The following is a 24,528-nucleotide window of genomic DNA, read 5'->3' as shown; positions in this document are numbered from 1 at the left end:
CCGAAAAATGATCGTGTGTACGCGGCATGAGATTTCCATATATCTGCCACAGAGCACAGCTCTATCTGCCAGGGAAGGAGACTTGATTTTTCTCTGCTGCAGTTCAGTAACACTTAGGCCCCATACACACGAGAGGATTTATCCGCAGATACGGTCCAGCGGAGCGTTTCCACGGATAAATCCTCTCAAAGATTTCCGCTGATTTCGATGGGATGGAGTGTACACACCATCGCATTGAAATCCGCGCGGAAATCCTCTGCCGATGACGTGTCGCGCCGTCGCCGCGATTATGACGCGGCGACGGGCGCGACGCTGTCATATAAGGAATTCCACGCATGCGTCAAATCATTACGACGCGTGCGGGGAATCCCTTTGGACGGATGGATCCGGTAAGTCTGTACAGACGAGCGGATCCATCCGTTGGAATGGATTCCAGCAGATGGATATGTTGTGCAGCACAGCAAATATCCGATCTGCTGGAATCCATCCCAGAGGAGATTTCTCCGCGGAAACAGATCCGCTGGCGTGTACACACCATAGGATCTATCCGCAGAAACCCATTTGCTGGGATTTATCTGCGGATGGATTCTATCGTGTGTACGGGGCCTTATGCCGCATACACACGATCGGAATTTCCGATGGAAAAAGTCAGACAGACATTTTCCATCAGTTATTCCTATAGTGTGTGTAGCCCCATCAAAGTTTTTTCATTGAAGTTTAGATATAGAACCGGTTCTATTTTTCTCCAATGGAATTCCGTCAGAATTCCAATGTGATTTGGCCGGGAAAAAGCCAGATCGTGTGTATGCGGCATTATAGGTCTCTTCCAACTCCTCCAGCCTGTGACTGGACAGTGCTTGCTTCTTAATAATGCATGATCTTTGCAGCACAATTTATTGGCTCCTGGTGCTGCCCTTTCCCCTCCCAGTCTGAGCTCTGCTGTACAGGGAGTGAAAGACTTATGCCTGTTCAGGTACCAGTTAAATTTAAAAGACAATGCCTAATGTGATAACACATCTGCATGGATTCGTTTTTGTTTTTTTTTCGATCTACAGCTTTAAATAATCTGCAACATTTTCTACACAACATCATAAATCACAAAATGTGTGATAAATTGATTAAATCAATCTAAAAAATTTAGTTGGGGAAAACCGTTTTATAAATGTGGGGATTACTGGTAACCCATTTTTAATGGGAGAAGAGCAATGATGACTATTGTATATTGGCCTCAGTGTGTTTCTTAATTGCAAATGATTCCAGATGTTTCACCTTGGGAGTAAAATTTCCCAATTCATTGTGTTTGTGGCATTATTAAAGCACGCTCACTCAAGGGCTACCTTGTCATCGTTGGGTTCTTTATGTTGGTGATGGGCCGGGGATATTGTGGATTCTGTACACTTTTTTTAAGCATATAAAGGCCAGAATGATATCTCATCTCCGCTTTGCTCTCCATCCTGCTGATGTGTTTGTGTATTGGCGGTACAAGCTGTTGTCGCATTGTCATTGTGACCTTCCAGGAAAATGTTTTGCAGTTTAGGATATGGGGGTACAGCTACATGGGACATTTGTATCACTTAATAGCATGAGATTACCCTTGTTATGGCAAAAGCCTTATTGAACACATCCAGGTATGGATGTCAATTTAGCAAATAAAGAGACATTAATCTCATTCTACAAAGAATCCAGATTGTCTGTGTAGCTTGACTCTGTAGTTTTCTCCAAGTCTTACAATTTGTTGTGTCCTTGCAGATGACTCAGGACGAGTGCCGGCCTTCAGCTTATAAACACCGATCCGAGGAGGCCGACGTGGATGTAAGTACTGGCGCTTATCTCCTGCCCATACATATAGTATGTCACAGTGGTAATGGATTACTATGCAGGATAAAGGCCAAAGCTTAATTTTCCCATTTATTTATCGTAAACCACGGGACACAGAGCCTTTATCTTTACATAATGAGTTGAGGGTCACCAGCGGTGATTGGACACTGGCACAACCAATTGAAGACCGTTCCCCTCCATTTAACCTTTCCCATCATGTAAACATCTTTTTTGCCAGTGTCTAAAAGGTGTTGGACGCGCGAGGATGTGCTAAGGATAGCTCTGCTAAAGAAGACCCTCTGGGGGAGAGGGAGCTATGATTTGGGATCCATCCAAGACGCTAATAGTTACGCTGAAACTGGATGGGATCCAGGCCTCAGGGACGAGCGTCGCCTGTAATGTCTCTCTTTGGAGGACTGGGCTCTGGGGTCGAGCACTTTCACTACAGCAGCTAAAAGTCCTGGTTAGAGTCTTTTACAAGGCCCAGGGGAGAGGTATCCGTTAAATAGGAACCCATATATATCCCTGAAGGTTGGCACACAAAACCTGCTTAGATGGGTGAAGATTGGTGCTGTCTGAATTTTTTCAGCAGAAAAAACCTGCGGCGGGGATAAAGGTAAGAGAAAAGGAATCCTAATAACACGTTTAAAGGGGTTTTAAAGGTACATTTTCCCCTACATAGCTTCCTTTACCTTAGTGCAATCCTCCTTCACTTACCTCATCCTTCGATTTTGCTTTTAAATGTCCTTATTTCTTCTGAGCAATCCTCACTTCCTGTTCTTCTCTCTGTAACTACACACAGTAATACGAGGCTTTCTCCCTGGTGTGGAGAAAGCCTCTTGAGGGGGGAGGGGGCGAGCAGGAGTGTCAGGACTCCCACGAACACACAGCTCCTTTCTCTATCTGCAAAGTAGAGAGTGTCCTGACACTCCTGCCCGTCCCCTCAAGAGGCTTTCTCCACACCAGGGAGAAAGCCTCGCATTACTGTGTGTAGTTAGACAGAAGAACAGGAAGTGAGGATTTCTCTGAAGAAATAAGGACATTTAAAAGCAAAATCGAAGGATGAGGTAAGTGAAGGAGGACTGCACTAAGGTAAAGGAAGCTATTTGGGGATTTTTTTTTTTTTTTTTACCTTTACAACCCCTTTAAGGATCCTTTTCAAACTATGAGTAGGGTGTCTTCTCTTCTTTGGCCACTAGAGGAAGTAAAGAGCTGAGTTTCACTCACCTCACTCTGTAAGAATGTCAGATCCGTAGGACAAGGCACATTCCTTCCGCTGCAGTGTTCTGCATAAACACTGCCACAGTTCCTCTCCTCCTAAATGCTGAGTACCAGCATGGAATAAGCAGGGGGAGACTCTCGCTGATCCCTCTCAGCCGCCATAATGCCCTAGGTCGCGGGCGCGCTTTATCGGCGCAGGGTCGGAGGAAGAGGATCTGAGCGGGTGTGTGCACATGGATTCAAAAGATGGCGTTCAAACAGGAGCCATTAGCGCCATTAGACCCTGGCAGCTCTTCCCTTGGGGACGCAGCATCAGAAGAGGCACGTAAGCTCTAGGTGGTTGGTAGAGCACTACCAAGAGAGACACCCACTCTATGGCATGAAACTGTGTGTTTAAGTTGCATATTTTATGTATATTGCTAAACTGAGCACAGTAATATATGCTGTTGGTACCTTGGCTTGTTGCTTGGTAATATTTCTTCCCTTAGAAAGAATTCAGGGACTAAGAGGAACAAGAAAGCACCGCCGCCTGAGACAGAAGGCTCTAGCCGTACCTGCTCAGTACATTCCTCCTCTGTAAATCTTGATATACCAATACAGGTGGAGCCATTGCCACTATCAGGAGTAACCATTTCCCCAGTGGCACCTGGGCCTGCATATGTCACTGAGGACACTTTTATCGCAGCCATGGAAAAATTAGAAGGGAAGATCGCTACGCTAATCGCAAAATCCTCGCAAGGGGACAAAAAGCGGAGCAGATCTCCTTTTGCGGTTTTAGATCCTCTTTCAGAAAGATCTGAAGAGGAGGATGAGGTAACACCTACAGAGGACAGGGATGAGGAGTCGGACGCATCAGGGATTTCAGAGGAACCCTTTTCTGCTTCCCAGATGCTAAGATCACAGGTACAATGTTATGCTGAAACAGTGCTTACTGCATTCAGGCTGCCCTCTTCGGAGTTAACTGAATCACCTCTCTCCTCCCTGGGCTCATTAAAATCACTGCAGGGTGCATGCTCTTTTCCAGTTCATCCTTTATTAAAGAAGATAATCTACGCAGACTGGTTACATCCAGACAAGCATTTCTCACCTCCAAAGAAGTTTTATATTTTTTATACTATGGAGGAAGAGTTTTCCAAGAAGCGAAGTCTGCCGTCGGTAGACACAGCCATTTCTTGTGTAAATAAGAACCTGACTTGTCCAGTGGATAACATACAGGTGTTTAAAGACCCTTCGGAAAATAAATTGGAGTCTTATTGGAGTCCTCCTTCCTCCTGGCTGGGTCAGTCGCCCGACCTGTAGCAGCAGTAGGCATGTGTTAGGTCCTCAAGGACCAGGTAAAACAGGGGCTGAAGGAGCTGCCTCACTCTCACTCACTCAAATTGTGGGAAAATTTGCCTAAAGCCTTATGTTTTACAATTGATGCTATGAGAGATTTGATTCTGCAAACATCGCGTCTCACACTCCAACTGGTGCATATGCGCAGAATTTTTTGGCTAAAGCATTGGTCTGCAGAGGCACCATGCAAAAAGCTTTTGGCTAGATTCCCCTTCCATGGCGAACGCCTCTTTGGGGAAGACTTGGAAAAATATATCCAAAAGATATCGAGTGGGAAAACCACTCTATTAACAGAGAAGAAGAGAAACAAGAGACCTTGTTTTAAACGTTCTCTCTCCCCGGCTCCTGGTAAATCTACCTCCAGCCAGTGGCGACGACATTTTCAGCCAGCCACAAAGACTAAAGAAGACCAGGCTCAGAAGAATAACAAGTAGTGTGGTTCATGCCTCTGCATGAGGAGGCGCCCCCGCTCGGCCGAGTGGGGGGACGGCTTTGTCAGTTTTCAGCGGCATGGCAAACCGAAATCCAGGACAGATGGGTAGTATCCCTAGGGTACAAGCTGGAATTTCATCTATTCGCCTTTGCATAAGGCTATTGGGGAAGATGGTAGCCTCCTTCGAGGCCGTCCCTTATGCCAAGTCTCACTCAAGACTACTTCAAAACCGTATTCCAACAGCCTGGAACAAGAAGATCCAAGCGCTGGATTTACCCATGCGCCTGTCTCCACAGGTGCGCCAAAGCTTCAGTTGGTGGTTAAAGACCAGAAGCTTGAGGAAAGGAAGATCCTTTCCCCCAGTCACCTGAAAGGTGGTGTCTACGAATGCCAGCCTAATAGGCTGGGGTGCAGTATTGGAGCAAGCTTCAGCCCAGGAAAACCTGGGCCAAAACCGATAGAAGCCTGCCTATAAACATACTGGAAATTCGGGCAGTATACTTAGCCCTCAAAAACTGGACAAGCAGGTTATAGGGCCACCCAGTAAGGATTCAATCCGACAATGCTACTGCAGTAGCTTACATCAATCACCAAGGAGGCACCCGCAGTCAGGGCGCTCAGAAGTAGGTGAATCGGATTTTGACTTGGGCAGAAGAACATATTCCCTGTCTCTCGACAATTGTTATTCCTGGGGTAGAAAACTGGCAAGCGGACTATCTGAGTCGCCAGCAGCTGTCACCAGGAGAGTGGTCTCTCCACCCCGAGATCTTTTAGGCTATATGCCAGAGATGGGGGACCTGGATATAGACCTGTTGGCTTCCAGATTCAACAGGAAGTTGGACAACTTTGTGTCCAGGATGAGATCCTCTGGCCTACGGATCGGATGCTCTGGTGGTCCAGTGGAATCAGTTTTCACTGACCTATGCATTTTCTCTGATCGCTCTCTTACAAAGGCTACTCTGCAGGATCAAGAAGGAAAGAATTCCTGTAATCTTAGTGCAGGGATCCTCAAACTACGGCCCTCCAGCTGTTGTAGAACTACACATCCCATGAGGTATTGTAACACACTGACATTCACAGGCATGATGGGACTTGTAGTTCCTGAACACCTGGAGGGCCATAGTTTGAAGACCCCTGTCTTAGTGGCTCCAAATCGGCCCAGAAGACCTTGGTACGCCGAGATCATATAGATGGCGGTAGGAACACTTTGGAAGCTTCCACTTCGTTGCGACCTACTGTCGCAAGGTTCAGTGTTCCATTTTTCCTTACAAACTCTAAGTTTGACGGTTTGGCTGCTGAGACCCACATTCTGAGGAAATGGGGGATCTCAGGTCCAGTGCTTTCGCCAATTATTAATGCCAGAAAGCCAGCTTCCAGACTTTTTTACTACAGAGTCTGGAAAGCATATGTTTCATTGTGTGAAACCAACAAATGGAATCCTCAGAGATATGACATAAATAGAATTCTTGCCTTTTGCCAGCTAGGAGTGGATATGAAATTAGCCCTTAGTACCATTAAGGGTCAAATATCATCTCTATCAGTCTTCTTTCAAAGACCACTGGCATCTCATTCCACAGTGCAGGCCTTCATTCAGGGGGTACTGCGGATCAATCCGCCAGTCAAGTTTCCCTTGTGCCCATGTGTTGCAGAAGCAACCCTTTGAACCTATTTGCCACATTCCGTTGATTCTTTTAAGCAGGAAGTTGGCCTTTTTGATTGCTATCTCTTCGGCTAGAAGAGTATCTGAATTAGCAGCTCTTTCCTGTAAAGAGCCTTCTTTAGTTTGTCATAAAGACAAAATTCTACTTCGACCCCATCCTGCCTTTTTACCTAAGGTGGTGTCGTCTTTTCATTTAAATCAGGACATTGTCCTGCCTTCCTTTTTTCCGGATCCGCAGACAGCTGAGGAAAAAGTATTGCACTCTAGATCTCGTGAGAGCAGTAAAAGCGTATCTGCAGGCAACCGCTCAGATACGTAAAATGGATGTTTCGTTTATTTTGCCAGATGGTCCCAAGAAGGGACAAGCGGCATCAAGATCCACTATCTCCAGGTGAATTTGACAAACAGCTTACCTGTAAAATCCTTTTCGTGCAGTACACCACGGGACACAGAGATCCCCCCTTCTTATGGGAACCTTATTGCTTGCTACAAAACTGAGGTGCTTCCCTAATGGGAGGGATTATATGGAGGGGAACGGTCTTCAATTGGTTGTGCCAGTGTCCAATCACCGCTGGTGACCCTTAACCCATTATGTAAAGATAAAGGCTCTGTGTCCAGTGGTGTACTCCAAGGAAAGGATTTTACAGGTAAGCTGTTTTAAAAATCCAGTTTTTTCTCATATTATGAATACTTATGTAGTGCAGGGAAAAGGGAGTAGCCACTCCAGGTGGGAACCCAGATGAATATCCTCCGTTGCAGATAACACAGGTGCAGGCAATGCACTTAGCAAAGCAGGAACACAAATTGTCTCTGGACAGCCGCACTCTGAACAAATTGCAGACTTTATTAAAAGAAGGACAGCACTACAAGTCACAGAAAAATAAAAACCCGACCACTGACGCGTTTCACACTGAAACTAGTACTTAGTCATAGCTCGAGCTATGACTAAGCACTAGTTTCAGTGCGAAACGCGTCAGGGTCGAGTTTTTATTTTATTTTGCTGTGACTTGTAGTGCTGTCCTTTTAATAAAGGCTACAATTTGTTCAGAATGCGGCTGTCCAGAAACAATTTTTGTTCCTACTTATGTAGTGCACTCATATATCCACATGTATGTGCCGAGTGTATTCTGATTTATATTTTATTTGTATTTTTTTTTTCGTTTCGCTCCCAGAATTGACTACATTTTTGGCAGGAAATTAAATATAAAAAATTGTATCATTATCCTACACAAAGTAGCACACATTGCTTCCAGTTTTAGCCCTATCTTTTAATCTAGGTAGTTTAATATTGATTTTCTTAGTTCCATACAAGATGTACATGACCATGTGAAACGTAGATGTGTCACTCAACTTAGAAAATCCAAGTATAAGATATAACGCAAGCATGTCAGAAAAAAAACAGAATAACTGTGTTGAAAAAGGATCACACCCCTCCTAAAAATGACTTGTAAACTCAATCAGGTGTAGCTAATTACATTCCCAATGGCACACAAAGCTATTTGACTTTCAAGTATGATCCGCTGTAGTAATTTTGATTGGCTCAGCATGAAAAGAGCTTTCCTGGAGCATGGGTGGCAATGCAGTCAAAAGGTCTCTGGAATAACGAGTCAGGATATTAATACAAAAAAAATTCAAAGGCTTCATAAATGCCTAGAAGCACAGAGAGGTCTTCTGCGAGTCGGCTCTATATGGCGCCTGCGCACCGACGTTCGGCTTCTTTCGGCTACTCGTGACGCTTTGTATGCGCCGGTCGGAAGCATGTCAATCAATTAGGAATGCCCAGTCCCGCAGATTATACCCGGAAGCTGCAGTGAACATTATATATATATATATATATATATATATATATATATATATATATATATATATATATATATATATATATATATATATATATATATATATATTTAAAAAAAAACAACCCAATGTCATTATCACAACTCGCCTGAATGTTTTTAAACCCCATTGAAAATCTGTGGAATGACTTGAAGACTGCAGTCCACAAACAGTCACCATCCAATTTAACTGAACTCGAGCATTTCTGCAAAGAAGAGTGTGCAAAGTTAGTATAGACATATTCCAACAGACTAAAGGCTGCAATTAATGCAAAAGGTGGTTCAACAAAATACTGACACAAGGGGTGATCCTTTTTCTAACTCCAGTGATTCTGTTTTTGAATATTTAAAAAAAAAAAAAAAATTCTGCCGTGTTGGTATTATATCTTTGACATGGAAGTTGCACAGAATAAATACAGGTGGATAAAAAAAAAAACTGGGTTGTTTTTCTGTACCCATTGTACACCTAAAAAATAAATTTGAATCGTATAGTACATGATACAAGTAAAGTAATTGTAGACCCTGGGTTATAAGCTGACTCCTTCAGGTGATAGGACACCTCTCCTTTACCCTACAACACTCCATGAGTCCTTCATTTTGTGCTAGTGTCCTAAGGTGATGGACCGGTTTTGCTTTATAGAGAAATCACTCTTGGCGTAACCACATTTAAAAAGTTATTTATTTATATTAAGTTTGAATTCTTCAATCAGTGTACTGCCTTGAAGTGTTACTAAACCCACAACCGTAAAAACGGTGTGTATATGCAGTAAAGCATGCTTGCTATACTCACTGTGAAACCTAAGGGGTTAATCCTCTACATTGTGTATAAAGGCTCTTTGATCCTTCCTCCGCTGATCCTCCCGTTCTTCCACAGTCCTCAATAGAACAGAGCATTAGGCATATGGCTGCACATGCTCAGTTTGGTGTGTATTGCTAGAGAGTTGTGTTTTTTTTTTTTTTTTTTCTTTTCTTGGGAGGGTGCATGTGATCAGCGCAGGGTAAATCGGCACAAGCTTAACCAGACACTGATGGAAGTCACAAGACTCCTATATACTGCTAATAAGAAATGGTATTTAGCAGTTTATGTTTACTAAAATAACTGCATTTCCATGTTCTGTGTATGACCAGATATAGTGAATGCAGGGTCCTGGGTTTAGTAACACTTTAGGTAGAAGCGTTGCATTTGTATTGGCGCATCCTCGGAAGCTGGACCCAACGCTGTGGGGTTGGCTGTTATTGTTGCTTCAGGCATTGGATTCTGGGTGGGCGCTCACCTTGGTACTTCATGCAATGCATGTTGTGCTTCCAAGTACACCATTGTGAGATGGATAAGAAATCTGATTGCTAAAGCTCACACTGTCATGGAGAAATCTCCTCCTGGGCTTTTGTTTGCCCATTATACCAGATTGATGGGCGATTCCTGGGCATTTTGACATCAGGACGCCCAGCTGCATAGTCCTTGTTGTTCGGCATAATAGCACAGTTCTGTTTGCCTAATTGCTGCCCTTCCTCCTCATGCATTGCTTAGGGATGTCTCAGGGTCTATGAATACCTTGCCTGTATCCTGAACTGTACGATTAAGATAAGAGGATCTGTAACTTACCTGTAAATTCTATATCTTGGAGCACAGTCCAAGATACATACGACCCTCCCTTTTATCCTGGGTTACTCTGCATTGCTTGCTCTATAACTGAGGACTCACGGAATGAGGTGGGGTCCAGGGAAAGCACCCAGTGGGCATGTCCTCAAAAGCTGTCCAGTCACCTGATTGAGTCTATAACTCGGGGTCGTTGAATATTTTGCCCATGTCCCGTACTGTACTCCAAGATATAGAATTTACAGGTAAGTCAAAATGCCTTGTTTTTGCTTTTACATAAAATGCATCCAAAAAATACCTGTAGATAAGATTTGGGCTTCCTCTTAACATTTTATTGACAGTGTCTCTGTTGCTCAGTGTACATAGTCCTATTGTCTGCTGTGAGTCCCCTACATTTCTGCTGTATTTATAGTTGTCTCCCCCTTTCAGTCCAAGCTGAGCCGACTATGCGAGCAGGATAAAGTGGTCCAGGCTCTGGAACAGAAGCTGCAGCAGTTGCATAAAGAGAAGGTAAGATTGCCATCTACTGGTCACGACCAGTGTTTCTAGCTTATGAAAAGAGAAAGTGCTGCGCTGTCTTAATAATGACAAGTGATGTCCATAATAAATTACTCTTTCCCTCTCTGCTATCACAAATCACTATAAATCATGTACTCAAATATTTAAAAACTATAAAGATAACCAATATATAAAAGTGCCTTAGTGACAAAACGTATATCAATTAAGTGACACTGTGCACCGATATACTACAATATTTGACCTCCTATCATCATATATAGTAGTGACAGTCCTTTTTTAAGTCCTCAAAATACTATATTTAAGTGTTCCAGTGCACTAAAGTGCTCCATGCAAGTGCAGACACGCGTAAAATATATGAAATCTACTCCAAAACACATTGATTAAAGGGGTTGGAAAGGTTCATTTTTATTTTCCAAATAGGTACCGTTAAGCTAGTGCATTGTTGGTTCACTTAACTTTTCCTTCGATTTCCCTTCTAAATGTTTTTTTCTTTGTCTGAATTTCTCACTTCCTGTTTCCCCTCTATAAGCTTGCCCCCATCATCCAAACCGTTCTGGCTGGGGGTTAGTCAGCGTGCTCGCCCCCTACCTTGGAACTACATCCCTGGAGGGAGACAATGTGAACACAGCATCTCCCCGCAGGAATGGAAGGGACAAGCATGCTGACTAACCCCCAGCCAGAATGGCTCGGATTATGGGGGCAAGCTTATAGAGGGGAAACAGGAAGTGAGAAATTCAGACAGAGGAAAAACATTTAGAAGGGAAAGTGAAGGAAAAGGTAAGTGAACCAACAATGCACAAGGTTAAAGGAACCTATTTAGAAAATAAATAACAAACTTTTACAACCCCTCTAAATCCATAAAAGTGGTGGTGATATTAGGTGTGTTCTTGTGTCCACTCAGGTGCTCCCCCTTCAGTAAATGCGTTCACCTTGAAGCGTGTGAACTTGCAATCAAGCTTGGTCAAAACATGCATATGAACCTCCTCTGGGTTCAGTGTCTGTAATGGCATCCTGGGCTGATTGCTAGCATATTTTCAACATACATATATAACAAAGGAAACTGGATAGTGTAATATCGTTTAAACTACTTTTTTATTAATGAACAATAATCCCTTAAAGCGGTTGTAAACCCAAAAATAGATTTAAAAAATAAATAAAAACCTGCAAGACAAAGCCATAATGAGCTAGTATGACTAGCATACTAGCTTATTATGCATTACTTACCTTAGATCGAAGTCCCCGAAGCAGTCCTCGTCTCCCCCTCTGGCCGCAGACATCTCTCCAGAAGGCTACTTCTGGGTATTGCCGCTCCGGCGCTCTAATTGGCCGGATGACGTCACTCCGCACATGCGCGTGGGAGCGGTCAAAGCCGGCATTATCCATTGATAAAACCGACCTTCTCAGTGCGCCTGTGCCGTTGTCTATGGCGCGCATGCGGCAAATATCTCCTAAACCGTGTAGGTTTAGGAGATATTGCAAACACCTACAGGTAAGCCTTAATCTAGGCCTACCTGTAGGTAAAACATGTCAGAGAGGGTTTATAACCACTTTAAATAGGGTACTCACAATTCATGGGTTCTTGAGCGCACCACTCTTTAGAGACCCAAAAAAAAGCTGTGACCGCTGAATTGGTGTGTCCTCTCCGTGCTGAGACGTATTTTCTGTCTCCTGCACCATCCTGTCCCCTCCCCAATGCGTGTCGATACTGGGAGTATTGCGTATCTTCCTCAGGGGTAATTGTGACAATAATTGTTTTTTATTGTTTAGAGTGTTTATAGCATTCTGGTATCGTGCAGCGGTTTTATGTTGTTGTCCTCCTAGTACACCCTGGAACAAGCTCTGCTGTCCGCCAGCCAGGAGATTGAGATGAACACCGACAATCCAGCAGCTGTTCAGAATGTGGTGATACAAAGAGACGAGCTTCAGAATGGGCTGCTCAGTACATGTCGGGAAGTGTCCCGGGCCACCACGGTAAGGATTACATTCCTCCACCACCAGCGGTCACCATTTTGACACCACATTTTTTTTTTATGTCTTGCACAATCTACTACATTGTATCCCTTTTCATAATTCAGGTCTCAGTCTGTGGTGTATCCTGGGATCCATTCACATGTCTGTTTCCCTATGCCTAAGATTTTAACACCTGTTTTTCGTTTCTTAGCTATTGATTTTTCTTGTTTGCTGCATTTTGTTCAGATTTTTAAACATATGAGAATTACTGAAATATCTGAAGAACGCTTGCAATGCAGAACAGACCGTCTTAATACAGAAACGTCTGCATGTTTCACTTTCATCACAAATCTAGAAAATAAGGGGTTAATTGTTTTAGTAAAATTGGTGGAGCTATACAAACTTGTTTTTGACCCTGGAGACTTTGTCAATCCAGAATGACTGACTGGTTCACAGCATAAATGCAACCTAATATACGGTCCTAGAATGAGGAAAACAACCCTTGACCATGGCAGTCTTCTATTTCACTACTGCCGCCATTTTGTTAAGATTGTGCTCAGTCGCACGCTGTGCGGAGATTTTCCAGCTTGTTGGGCAACAAATAGCCAGCATACTGAGATGCATCATTACTGGGCTCAGTTAACTCTGCAATTAAACCTTTATACACGGAAATAGTATCATGTTTAAAGGAAAATTAAAATATGGTAGCTTTCTTTAGGCTCCATGCACTGGCTTAAAAATCGCTGCTACTACAGGAGTTTTGTGTTTTGCCTGTAGAAGCAGCTCATCGTTATCCTATTGTGGGGGGGTTAGCTCGGCAGCGGGGGGGTGTGACCCCCTGAATGAGTTCACTACACAAAAGTAGGCACAGCAAGCAGCATTGCAGGTGAAAAAAACAAAGGTGTGGTTTATTTACACTATATTCAATAAACAAACGTCAGCAAAAGAAACATGACAATAAATCCTTGCCAACTTGGCCACTTCCTACACATCCTGGTTCCCTATCTATCAACTAGGTGCTGCCCTCCAGCACCTATCTCTCTGTTTTAGAGGTTTGCCACATGGGACAGATATCAAGCTCCCCAGTCTACACAGACACAGAACTGGTTCCAGGATGGAGCAACTCCCTAAGCAGGCTGGGAAATTCCCCCAAAAGTGGAGTTATCCTTTAAGTTTCACCCTATATGTGACAGATTTTGTCCCTTCTCCTGTCTGGGCTGGAGCAACATTTGCCCTTTGAGCACCCTTAAAAGGGCAAGTCTTGGCATTAGTTTGTTTTTTTCATGACTATAACTTCATCAAGATGGGAACTGGTGGCCTTATGCTTTAAATAAAACTTCCTTGTTCCTCATAAAAGCAAGGTGGTTTGATGGCATTGTTCCTCCTTTCTCCATAAGGGTAGTTTCCTCCTTTCAAATGAATCTTCTCTTTGCCTGCACCAAAACACCCCAAGGAGATCTCTCTACATTGTTTAGATGTAATACCTGCAGTTGCGAATTTATCTCTCTGCAACTGCTTACATCCAAACCACAGACTTTCTTCTTGTCCTGCCTGCTGTCTCTTGCAGGGGCCGTTCTGCATCTTAACAATAGGAATCCTTCTTTTCTTTTTAAGACTTACTGAACCTATTCAGTGCTTTTTGGACTTTTCAACACCAGGCATCTGTTTCACAAATTTGCAAGGCCACTACCTTGTCCTCTGTTAACACATTTGTGAACTTTTACCAGGTGGGTATCCAGGCCTCTGCTTACTCTAACTATGGTCATAAGGTGCTTCAAGCCACTCTTTGAGTTGGCAAACAGTTTTCCTTGATTTGGATCTATTGGCTTTGGATGCTGTGTTGCCCAACCCTAAACTTTATTCCATGGTCAATACTAAGAGACCATGTCCTGTGCTATATGTCTGTAAAAATCTTCTTTGCGAACAATACATAGGATACCCCCTTTCCTCTGTCTTGGCATTTCCCATCAGATTGCTTGCGGAAAAAAAACTGGTGATTGCTTTGAACAGGGGGGTTATATGGGCTGTCTAACAACTTTGCCAGTGTCCTCATCTGGCAGCGTCTAACCTATGGTCAAGACTTAAAGGAGCTTGGTCTTATATTGTAATCCAAGAAAAGGATTTTAAAGTCAAAGTAAAAAATACTTCTATTGCAATCTACAATGCTACCACCATACTGATATACAGTATCTCATAAAAGTGAGTACACCCCTCACATTTTTGTGAATATTTTATTATATATTTTCATGTGACAACACTGAAGAAATTACACTTTGCAACAATGTAAAGTAGTGAGTGTACAGCTTGTATAACAGTGTAAATTTGCTGTCCCCTCAAAATAACTCAACACACTGCCAATAATGTCTAAACCGCTGGAAACAAAAGTGAGTACACCCCTAACTGAAAATGGCCAAATTGGGCCCAATTAGCCATTTTCCCTCCCTGGTGCCATGTGACTCGTTGGTGTTAAAAGGTCTCAGGTGTGAATATGGAGCAGGTGTGTTAAATTTAGTGTTATCGCTCTCACTCTCTCATACTGGTTACTGGAAGTTCAACATGGCACCTCACGGCAAAGAATTCTCAGAGGATCTGAAAAAGAATTATTGCTCTACATAAATATGGCACAGGCCAGTGACGGTGAACATTGGCACCCCAGATGTCTTGGAACTACATTTTCCATGATGCTCAACTATACCGCAGAGTGCATGAGCATCATGGGGAAATGTAGTTCCAAAACATCTGCGGTGACAAGGTTTGCCATCCCTGGCCTAGGCTATAAGAAGGTTGCCAAGACCCTGAAACTGAGCTGCAGCATTGTGGCCAAGACCATACAGCGGTTTAACAGGACAGGTTCCACTCAGAACAGGCCTCACCTTGGTCGACCAAAGAAGTTGGGTGCACATGCTCAGCATCATATCCAGATCTTGTCTTTGTGAAATGGACGTATGAGTGCTGCCAGCATTGCTACAGAAGTTGAAGGGGTGGGGGGTCAGCCTGCTGTCAGTGCTCAGACCATACGCTGTGTGCTGCATCAAATTGGTCTGCGTGGCTGTCCCACAAGGAAGTCTCTTCTAAAAATGATGCACAAGAAAGCCTGCACACAGTTTGCTGAAGACAAGCAGACTAAGGACATGGATTACTGGAATCATGTTCTGTGGTCTGATGAGACCAAGATAAACTTATTTGGTTCAGATGGTGTCAAGCGTGTGTGGTGGCAGACAGGTGACGAGTACAAAGACAAGTGTGTCTTGCCTACAGTCAAGCATGGTGGTGGAAGTGTCATGGTCTGGGGCTGCATGAGTGCTGCCGGCAGTGGGGAGCTACAGTTTGAGGGAACCATGAATACCAACATGTACTGTGACATACTGAAGCAGAACATGATCCCATCCCTTCAGAGACTGGGCCACAGGCAGTATTCCAACATAACAACCCCAAACACACCTCCAAGACGACCACTGCCTTACTAAAGAAGCTGAGGGTAAAAATGATGGACTGGCCAAGCATGTCTCCAGTTCTAAACCCTATTGAGCATCTGTGGGGCATCATCACATGGAAGGTGGAGGAGCACAAGGTCTCTAACATCCACCAGCTCTGTGATGTCATCATGGAGGAATGGAAGAGGACTCCAGTGACAACATGTGAAGCTCTGGTGAACTCCATGCCCAAGAGCGTTAATGCAGTACTGGAAAATAATGGTGGCCACACAAAATATTGACATTTTGGGCCCAATTTGTACCTTTTCACTTAGGGGTGTACTGACTTTTGTTGCCAGCGGTTTAGACATGAATGGCTGTGTGTTTTTATTTTGAGGGGACAGCACATTTAAACTGTTGTACAAGCTGTACACTCACTACTTTACATTGTAGCAAAGTGTAATTTTTTCAGTGTTGTCACATGAAAAGATATAATAAAATATTTACAAAATAGTGAGGGGTGTACTAACTTTTGTGAGATACTATACATTCTGCAATACTACTATAATTAATACTTCTTCCCCATTTTTCACGGTCTCAATCAGTCTCTACAGAAATGTGTGCAGACATTTGGTGAATGTAGAAGTTCCTCTGAGCACATTTTCTGTCCATACCATTGTGCCGTGTTACTTTCAGGCTAGTAACCTAATGGTGGAGAAATCTTAGATTGGTTGTGTTTTGTGCAGGAGCTGGAACGAGCTTGGAGAGATTATGACAAGTTAGAGCGAGAAGTCACCACTGCCAGAAACCAGCTGAGGGAACGATTGGAACGTCTCGGGGAGGTCCAGGTACAGTTCTATATTGGCCATTAGAGGTGTTGCATGTCCTGGTCCCTATGGGGGTCCAGGTACAGCCCTATGTTACTCAGTAGATGTCATATGTCTGGGTTTCTGGGGGGAGAGTTCCAGGTTTAGTTTTATTAATGATTAGAGGTGTCGCATATCCTGGTCCAAAGAAAGGTTCAAGAATAGTCCTATATTAGACCATTACCCATTAGACGTGTTGAATGTTCTGGGCCCCAGAGAAATGTTCAGGTATGGTTCCATATTACCCATTACAGTTCTATATTACCCATTAGGGGTTGTCATGAGTCCCGATCCCTAGAGAGAATTCCAGTCTCTATTGCCTATTAGATGGGTCACATGACCTGCACTCTAGGAAAGAGGACAAGGTACAATCTATTTTATCCATTAGAGTTTTTACTTGTTCCATGCCCTAGGAGGAGTTCCAGGTACAGTCCTATATTGCCCATTAGAGCAGTGGTAGTCAACTTGAAAATCATGTGATGCCTTGGGTTCAGCCCCAACAGTTCCTGAGGGCTGCACAATAGCGGAACAATTTTGCATTTAATTGTCCATAAATGTTGGTCCATCTGCATTTTTTTTTTAAGCTTATTAAGATTTGGAGTACAAATAACCTCGGCATTTGTGTCAGTGACTTGAAAGATGACCCCCAATTTTGGTGTCAGTGGATGCAATAAAAAACCACCAACACTGGTGCCAGTGAAAGCAATACTATCCCCCACCGTTGGGGTCAGTGGATGCAATAATAATCCCCAGCATTGGTGTCAGTAAGCACAATAATAACTTCCATGCAGTGGATGCAATCATAACCCCAAACATTGGTGTCGACAAATGCAATCATAACCCCAAACATTGGTGTCGGTGAATGCAATAATAACCCCAAACATTGGTGCTGGTGGACGCTATAATAACCCTCAGGAATTGGCGTCAGTAGACGCAATAATAACACCCAGTAATTGCTGCCAGTGAAACTTAAAGCAGAGTTCCACCCAAAAGTGGAACTTCCGCTTAATCCACTCCTCGCCCCCTTACATGCCACATTTGGCATGTCATTTTTTTGGGGGAGGGAGTGGGGGCTTCAGGAGGAGTGGGACTTTCTGTCCCACTTCCTCCTTCCGCCGAGGCGCTGCAAAGGCGAATTCTCTAATCGCCTTTTGGCAGCCCCTCCCTGTAGGCAATCGCCTGGGACACGTGACAGGTCCCAGGCAATCGCCTGTCCAATCAAATGGTGCAGCGCCGCTCGCGCATGCGCAGTGGGTGCCTGTCCGTGAACCTGAAAACTGTCACGGCCAGGTGCCCACAGTTGCAGTGGAGGCGACGGCGGTGAAGGGGGGACCGAAACTAGGCTTCCAGCGGCACGTCACTGGACTGGGGAACAGGTAAGTGTATGTTTATTAAAAGCCAGCAGCTACACTTTTTGTAGCTGCTGACTTTTAATAAACCTAAAAAGAAAGCCTGGAACACCCCTTTAACCCCCCATTCCCCCCTCCCTTGCATTGACGTGTATGATGTAAATTTAACCCAGACCACCACCCCTTGACCCTCTCCGAATAGTTGGGCACTGGCAGTGAAAATTAACCTCCACATTCCCCCCTACATTAGTGATTGCTTTCTTATCACTTACTCCTCATAACTCTCTATTTATGACATGTAATTGGTTTGAACAGACAGAGACGGCTGGCATTCAGAGGGCACAAATGCAGAAAGAGATCTGGAGGATCCAAGACGTGATGGAGGGACTGAGCAAACATAAGCAGCAAAGATCAGCAGGTGGGTAATGTCTGTCCGTTTACATATTTTGTGTGAGGTCCATGAAGTCTTCATACATTACAGGCAGGGAACGTGTCTCTTCTCTCTAGATTGCTGGACAGGAGGCATATCCATTGTGTGGAAGAGAACTGATCTTTATATTTGTTCTTTTGCAGGTGCTTCTGACTCTAACTTATTTTCTTCAGGGAAGAGCACCAGTGAGGTAGGTGGCACATGGCTTGGGTGCTGTTTTGTGTAGAAAGCTGAAGTCTGAACAAGGAAAGGAATTTGGGGTAGTCTCATCGGCTCAGTGTTTAATGGTGTAGCCGTCAGCTGTTAATTAGTAAGGATGAGCTCCGGCGTGTTCGCATTGAACACGTGCGGAGCCCGCCAGGAAGTCGGCACCCGCGCTGCGCTAATCACAGCCAGGGAGACATTTCCCGATGCTCGGCTGCAGAGATCGGGAAATGTCTCCCTGGCTGTGATTAGCGCAGCGCGGGTGCCGACTTTCTGGCGGGCTCCGCACGTGTTCAATGCGAACACGCCGGAGCTCATCCTTATTAATGAGAGCTGTGCTGCAGCACTAGTCCTAAACCTAAATCAAGCAGCTCCTTAGTGGTTGATCCTTCTCCAGCACAGTCTATAAGAGATAGTTTTAGCTTCAGCATTTCTGTGTTTAAAGGGAGTGTTGAGACATCAGTAGCATGTCTGTGAGCTGCTACATTAAATAGGACAGACCAGATTAGTTCCGTTATGGTTAACATTGAAACAACCAATCTTTGCAATAATGACCTTTCTTTCTCCTCAATTAGAGAAACAGGAAGTCTTTAACCTTCAGGTTATACTGCCACTTATCAGAGGATTTGATACTGGCAAACAAAACTGTAGGCCAGCCCATGATAACCCTTCCCTCCACCAGCATGTGTTTTGCTACTGTCCTAGGAAATGGACACTTATTCTGTAGCCCTGCTGTGTTAAAGATTAACACATTTTTTGCTAGCACTTTTTTATTTCCTTTTTCTAAAATCAAAACTCTTTTATACTTTGCTGCTAGAGCTTATGCTATTTAATCACAGCTACATCGCTTTGAAAAAGTATTCATTCACCTTTTAGAATTTTCCACATTTTGTCATGTTCCAACCGAAAAGTAAATGTATTTTATTGGGATTTTATGTGATAGAAAAACACACAGTGGAACCTAATTGTGAAGTGGAAGGAAAATGATAAATGGTATTCAATTTGTTTTACAAATAAATATCTGAAAACAAATACATTTGTTAATAGCCCTCTACTTTTATACCCCCTGGCTAAAATCTAGTGGAACCAACTGCATCATGAAGGCCAAGGAACACACCAGACAGGTCAGGGATAAAGCTGTGGAGAAGGTTAAAACAGGGTTAGGTTATAAAATAATATTCCAAGCTTTGAACATCTCGCGGAGCACTGTTCAATCCATTATCCGAAAATGGAAGGAGTATGGCACAGCTGCATATCTCCCAAGACATGGCCGTCCACCTAAACTGACAGGCCATACAAGGAGAGCAATAATCAGAGAAGCAGCCAGGAGGCCCATGGCAACTCTGGAAGAAGAGGGGGGAAGTTAGGGACTTTAAATGAGGTGCATATGAGGTGCACCTCCATCCCTGATTCAAGAAAATAATACAGGAGTTTGGGACTTTGAGTGAGACTGTAGGCATGGTGCAGGTGTTAAAGGGGTACATATTTTATTAATCATAAAAGCATGACACATCTCCAAACAGAAATCATATGAGAGAAACAACATTCTAATAAATGCTGTTCCTTAAATTTACACACACATAAAATATGGGCATGCACAATATAGGCAACAAGGGTACATCAGTGTATAGCCAGGCGTCACATAGTGGTCTGTGTGGATAAATTAATACATACAATGAGTTTACATATGTGTAGATGTCATAAGGCAACAAGCACTGAAAAAAAATATAAGAGATATAAAACCAGTAAGAACATGAATAAATAGTAATATTGTCAACTGAGTTGATGCGGTTGGGTCATGTATCTGCCCGACGCATTTCGTGTATAATGACACTCATAAGGGGCTGATGCTCAGGACATCTACAAGATCTATAATATAGAGTATGATTACTTGATCTGGTAATTGGTCAGAAAAAATTAATGATGGGACATAGGAGCCCACCTTGGGTACTTACATGGAATCTGGTCAGTGGGAAAGGAAAGATCCACAGCTAAGGTGGGAAACTAAAAAATGTAGAAGTAGTGCTGCGCTGTGCATAAATAGATGATAAAGTGCAAATGTGCTTATGTGACAGGTACACTTGAAAGGCAATAAATGAATGGTCAAAATAGCAACAATAAAATATAAATAATCAGCTGCGACAGTATAAACAATGGACTGATAAGGTGTCCAAATACTGTGAAAAGTGTACCACAAAATAGATGTGAGAATCAACTCATAAAATCTTTAAAATGGCATCATCATGTGACATGTGCAACCATAAATAAATATATTCACACTAAAATTCTTAATGTATTTAAAAAAAAATGAATAAAATAAAAAACGTAGTGCAGATAATGTCTATAAGGTGCAAGCTGGATGGCTGGCTGTGTGCACAGTGATCAGGGTGAAGGTGCTGGTGCTAGTAGTCAATCTCTGGTATGGAGTGCTACCGATAAGTGGTTGCTGGTTCTCCGTGCAACTTGGGGTATAGGTGTCCCCTTACCTTACCGCTGTAAGGTAACGGCATATGATGGTGGCTCCTGACGTCTCGGGCTCCGCTGGTATGTATCTTTACTTTGGCATCAAAGTCCCCTTTAAGTGTCCCTGGTGTATCTGTATCAGATAACCTCACATTGGGGCATGGGGGGATGTAAAGAGGGATGCTCGATAGTGTAGTATTTAAAACATTTATTGGAATCAGCAGCAATAATACAAACAGGTACTCACAATGTGAAGTATCAGACTGGCATATCAAAAACCAGTTGCGAACTCGTCCAATATCGCTTCTGGTGCCCTGCGTTCCCGCACATGCTCGTTACAGTCACGTAACGTGATGAAGTTACGTGACTGTAACGAACACGTGCCGGTACCTTCAGTGCTTGCTGCAGTACCCCACCTTTTAGACTTGGCCAGCGCGGGAATATCTTTTTATTACTTTATCAGGTGGGAAACTGTCCACAGGACAACTATTGGTCGCGCACTCCACAAATCTGGCCTTTATGGAAGAGTGGCAAGAAGATAGCCATTGTTGAATGAAAGCCATTTGAAGTCCTGTTTGCAGTTTGCGAGAAGCCAAGTGGGGGACACAGCAAACATGTGGAAAAAGGTGCTTTGGTCAGATGAGACCAAAATTTTACTTTTATGGCCTAAAAGCAAAACGCTATGTGTGGCAGAATACTAACACTACACATCGCCCTGATCACACCATCCCCACCGTGAAGCATGGTGGTGGCAGCATCATGTTGTGAGGATGCTTTTCTTTAGCAGGGCCAGGGAAGCTGGTCAGAGATGATGGGAAGGTGGATGGAGCCAAATACAGGGCAATCTTGGAAGAAAACCTGTTAGTCTGTAAAAGACTTAAAACTGGGACGGAACTTCACCTTCCAGCAGGACAACGACCCTAAACATACAGCGAGAGCTACAATGGAATGGTTTAGATCAAAGCATATTCATGTGTTGGAATGGCCCAGTCAAATTCCAGACCTAAATCAAATTTAAAATCTGTGGCAAAACTTGAAAATCACAGACTTTTTCCATCCAATCTGACCGAACTCTCTAGATGTGCAAAGCTGGTAGAGACCTACACAAAAAGACTGTAGTTGCAACGACAGGTGGTTCTACCAAGTATTGAATTGGGGGCAGAATCCAAATGTATGCCAGACTTTTCAGATATTTTTTATTTTTTTTTAATTTGAAAACCATTTATCATTTTCCTTCCCCTTCACAATTATGTGCCACTTTGTGTTGATCTATCGCATAAAATCCCAATAAAATACATTTACGTTTTTGGTTGCAACATGGCAAAATGTGGAAAATATCAAGGCATATGAACACTTTTTCAAGGCACTGTATAAAGTGTGGTCAGGATAGCCTGGAAGTGGCCGATGTGAGTTCCACATTAGCTGTCTTTCAAATTCCCTTCTGGTAATGTAAATGTGAAGAGTTTTCTGGGTCCATACCCTATGACATTGCCTCAGTACTTGTTTTTTCCTCTGAAGACTCAGCAAGTAAGCCAGTCAGGCAGAGCATGGGGGAGCTACTTCGCCAACATGGGTCAATGGGCGCTTATACTTCCAGTCCTTGTTGATTTTTTGCCATTGAAGGGGTAATGCTGAGGGAATGAGCATTATTCTCATTCACTGGGTGGTTGTCATGCGTATTTCACATTCTTTCCCACTGCCAGGAGGTCGCAACATGTCTGATTCTAGACTGGGAGATGGCTGTTCCATGATTTTGGTTGCCCCCCAGATGACTTTTCATTAACTCTGGGGCCACCTGCATCAAACCTCCTGATGGTACCAATGCCTGAAGCCTGAAATCGCATTGCCCTCTGCTTGTAGAGCCTGTTCTGTCCTCAGAATCCTCTTCAGCTCCATCAGGTCTTTACCATGTCAATCAAGAATTTATGGCCCAAATCACACATTTATTCGTTGACTTTGTTCGCAGAGGCCTCAAGCATTCTCCCAGTCTTACACATACTTTATCTGAGTTGCCTGCAGCCTTAGCAGCTTTTATGCTATCAGCTACAGAGTGTGATTCTGAGTCACTGCAGGGCTTGACTGATTCCCATTAGCATTTACAAGCCATTGCTATTATTCCCAAATTAAAATAGACCATTGTGGCTCTTATTGATGCAGTGTGCATCACTTCAAAATGGAGGAATGACCATTTGTCTTCTACCAATGCTGTCTCCAGCTTTGAGTCGCTTAAAGCTTTTAAGGCTACAAATACTTTTCCCTCTTAACGCGCCTTTTCCACGGTTTCCGTATGGAGATTGAAAACTATTTCTCGGTGGGGACTGGAAAGTTATTCACTTTGTCAAGCACTTAATAGCCTTGTTTATGTTTTGAGGATTTTGTACAAACTTGGTGTGTTCCTACTATGGATCTGTCAGTTTCAGACACTATACCAGTGAAGGATGCACCTATCCTCCAGGACCCAGCCGATAAGCTCTTCCAAGCCCTTTCTAGAGCTCTGTTCTTGCTGGCTGTCCCTGCCCTTTATGTAATCCTGGCTGCGATTTTACTTTGTCAGACCATGCCTGATTGATCAAAATTTCTTACAAGAGAACTAACCACTGATGCAGTTGAGCCCTTGCTTACTGAACATGTGGAGAAGTTGGCTGTAGTGTTAAACTTCAGCTGTGACGGTTTCGATGGAAGGATATTTATTTTCCTGTGTGTGTGTAATCTCATGTGTTGGGCACATAGGCAGTGCTAGACTGTAGAACCTTCGTGCAAGATGTGTTTGGCATGCGTGGTCTTTGAGGGATGTCTCTTCAGACCAGCTCTTGATAATATTATCAAAGATGCTACTTGTGACGAGCATTCATCTTCCTCGGTGGATGAAACCGAAGAAACAGACTGTAAAGTCTTCTCCCTCTCTGACTGTTGAGCAGCATCCCTTTCCTTTCATTTCTCCAGTCTCTTGACCTCCATATATCGAGAACTTTCCCTACTTTTCACAGGGACATTTGTTATTTGTTAATCTTTGCAACGCTTGGACAGCTGGCATCTCAGATGCCGGGGGCAGGAGGTGTTATCCCAGGACTACAAACTGAAATTTTGCCGCCTGCCCCTTTTCCTTTCTTATTTTTTCACCTCCAATCTTCCACAGGTTATCGGGTCTCCATTGCGACTTCTTGGATATTCTGGATCAAGACGACGCTGCCCCAGCTCTGAATGTCTTCATTCTAGCCCAGAATATCCGCATTCAATCCATCAAATCTGTCATTGCCTCCCTTCACTAGGAAGATTTTCTGGCTTTAGTGTATATCGATAATCGATATATATCAACCTCTGATGTAATTTATGATTAAAAGAACGTCGACTGATACGTACACCCGCTACTATGCATGTGCGATCGCTATTTTGCCATTTACAAGGGTTTTGTTTGGATTTATGTATCTATCTGCC

General features: G+C 43.5%; 1 protein-coding gene across 15 annotated transcripts in view; it reads left to right on the top strand.

Moving 5' to 3' along the window:
* PLEKHA5 (pleckstrin homology domain containing A5) overlaps window positions 1-24,528 on the top strand; it is a 200,522-nt gene that overhangs the window by 154,051 nt on the left and 21,943 nt on the right. For all 15 annotated transcript variants that reach the window (XM_040345469.1, XM_040345468.1, XM_040345467.1 and 12 more), the window contains 6 exons: window positions 1,750-1,812; window positions 10,329-10,409; window positions 12,240-12,389; window positions 16,528-16,629; window positions 18,312-18,414; window positions 18,570-18,616. In XM_040345469.1, coding sequence (XP_040201403.1) covers window positions 1,750-1,812; window positions 10,329-10,409; window positions 12,240-12,389; window positions 16,528-16,629; window positions 18,312-18,414; window positions 18,570-18,616 — 546 coding nt within the window. The remainder of the gene's footprint in view (window positions 1-1,749; window positions 1,813-10,328; window positions 10,410-12,239; window positions 12,390-16,527; window positions 16,630-18,311; window positions 18,415-18,569; window positions 18,617-24,528) is intronic.

This window comes from Rana temporaria, chromosome 3 (genome assembly GCF_905171775.1).
Source record: "Rana temporaria chromosome 3, aRanTem1.1, whole genome shotgun sequence".
Taxonomy (NCBI): Eukaryota; Metazoa; Chordata; class Amphibia; order Anura; family Ranidae; genus Rana; species Rana temporaria.
This window is presented reverse-complemented; position numbering and strand designations above follow the sequence as displayed.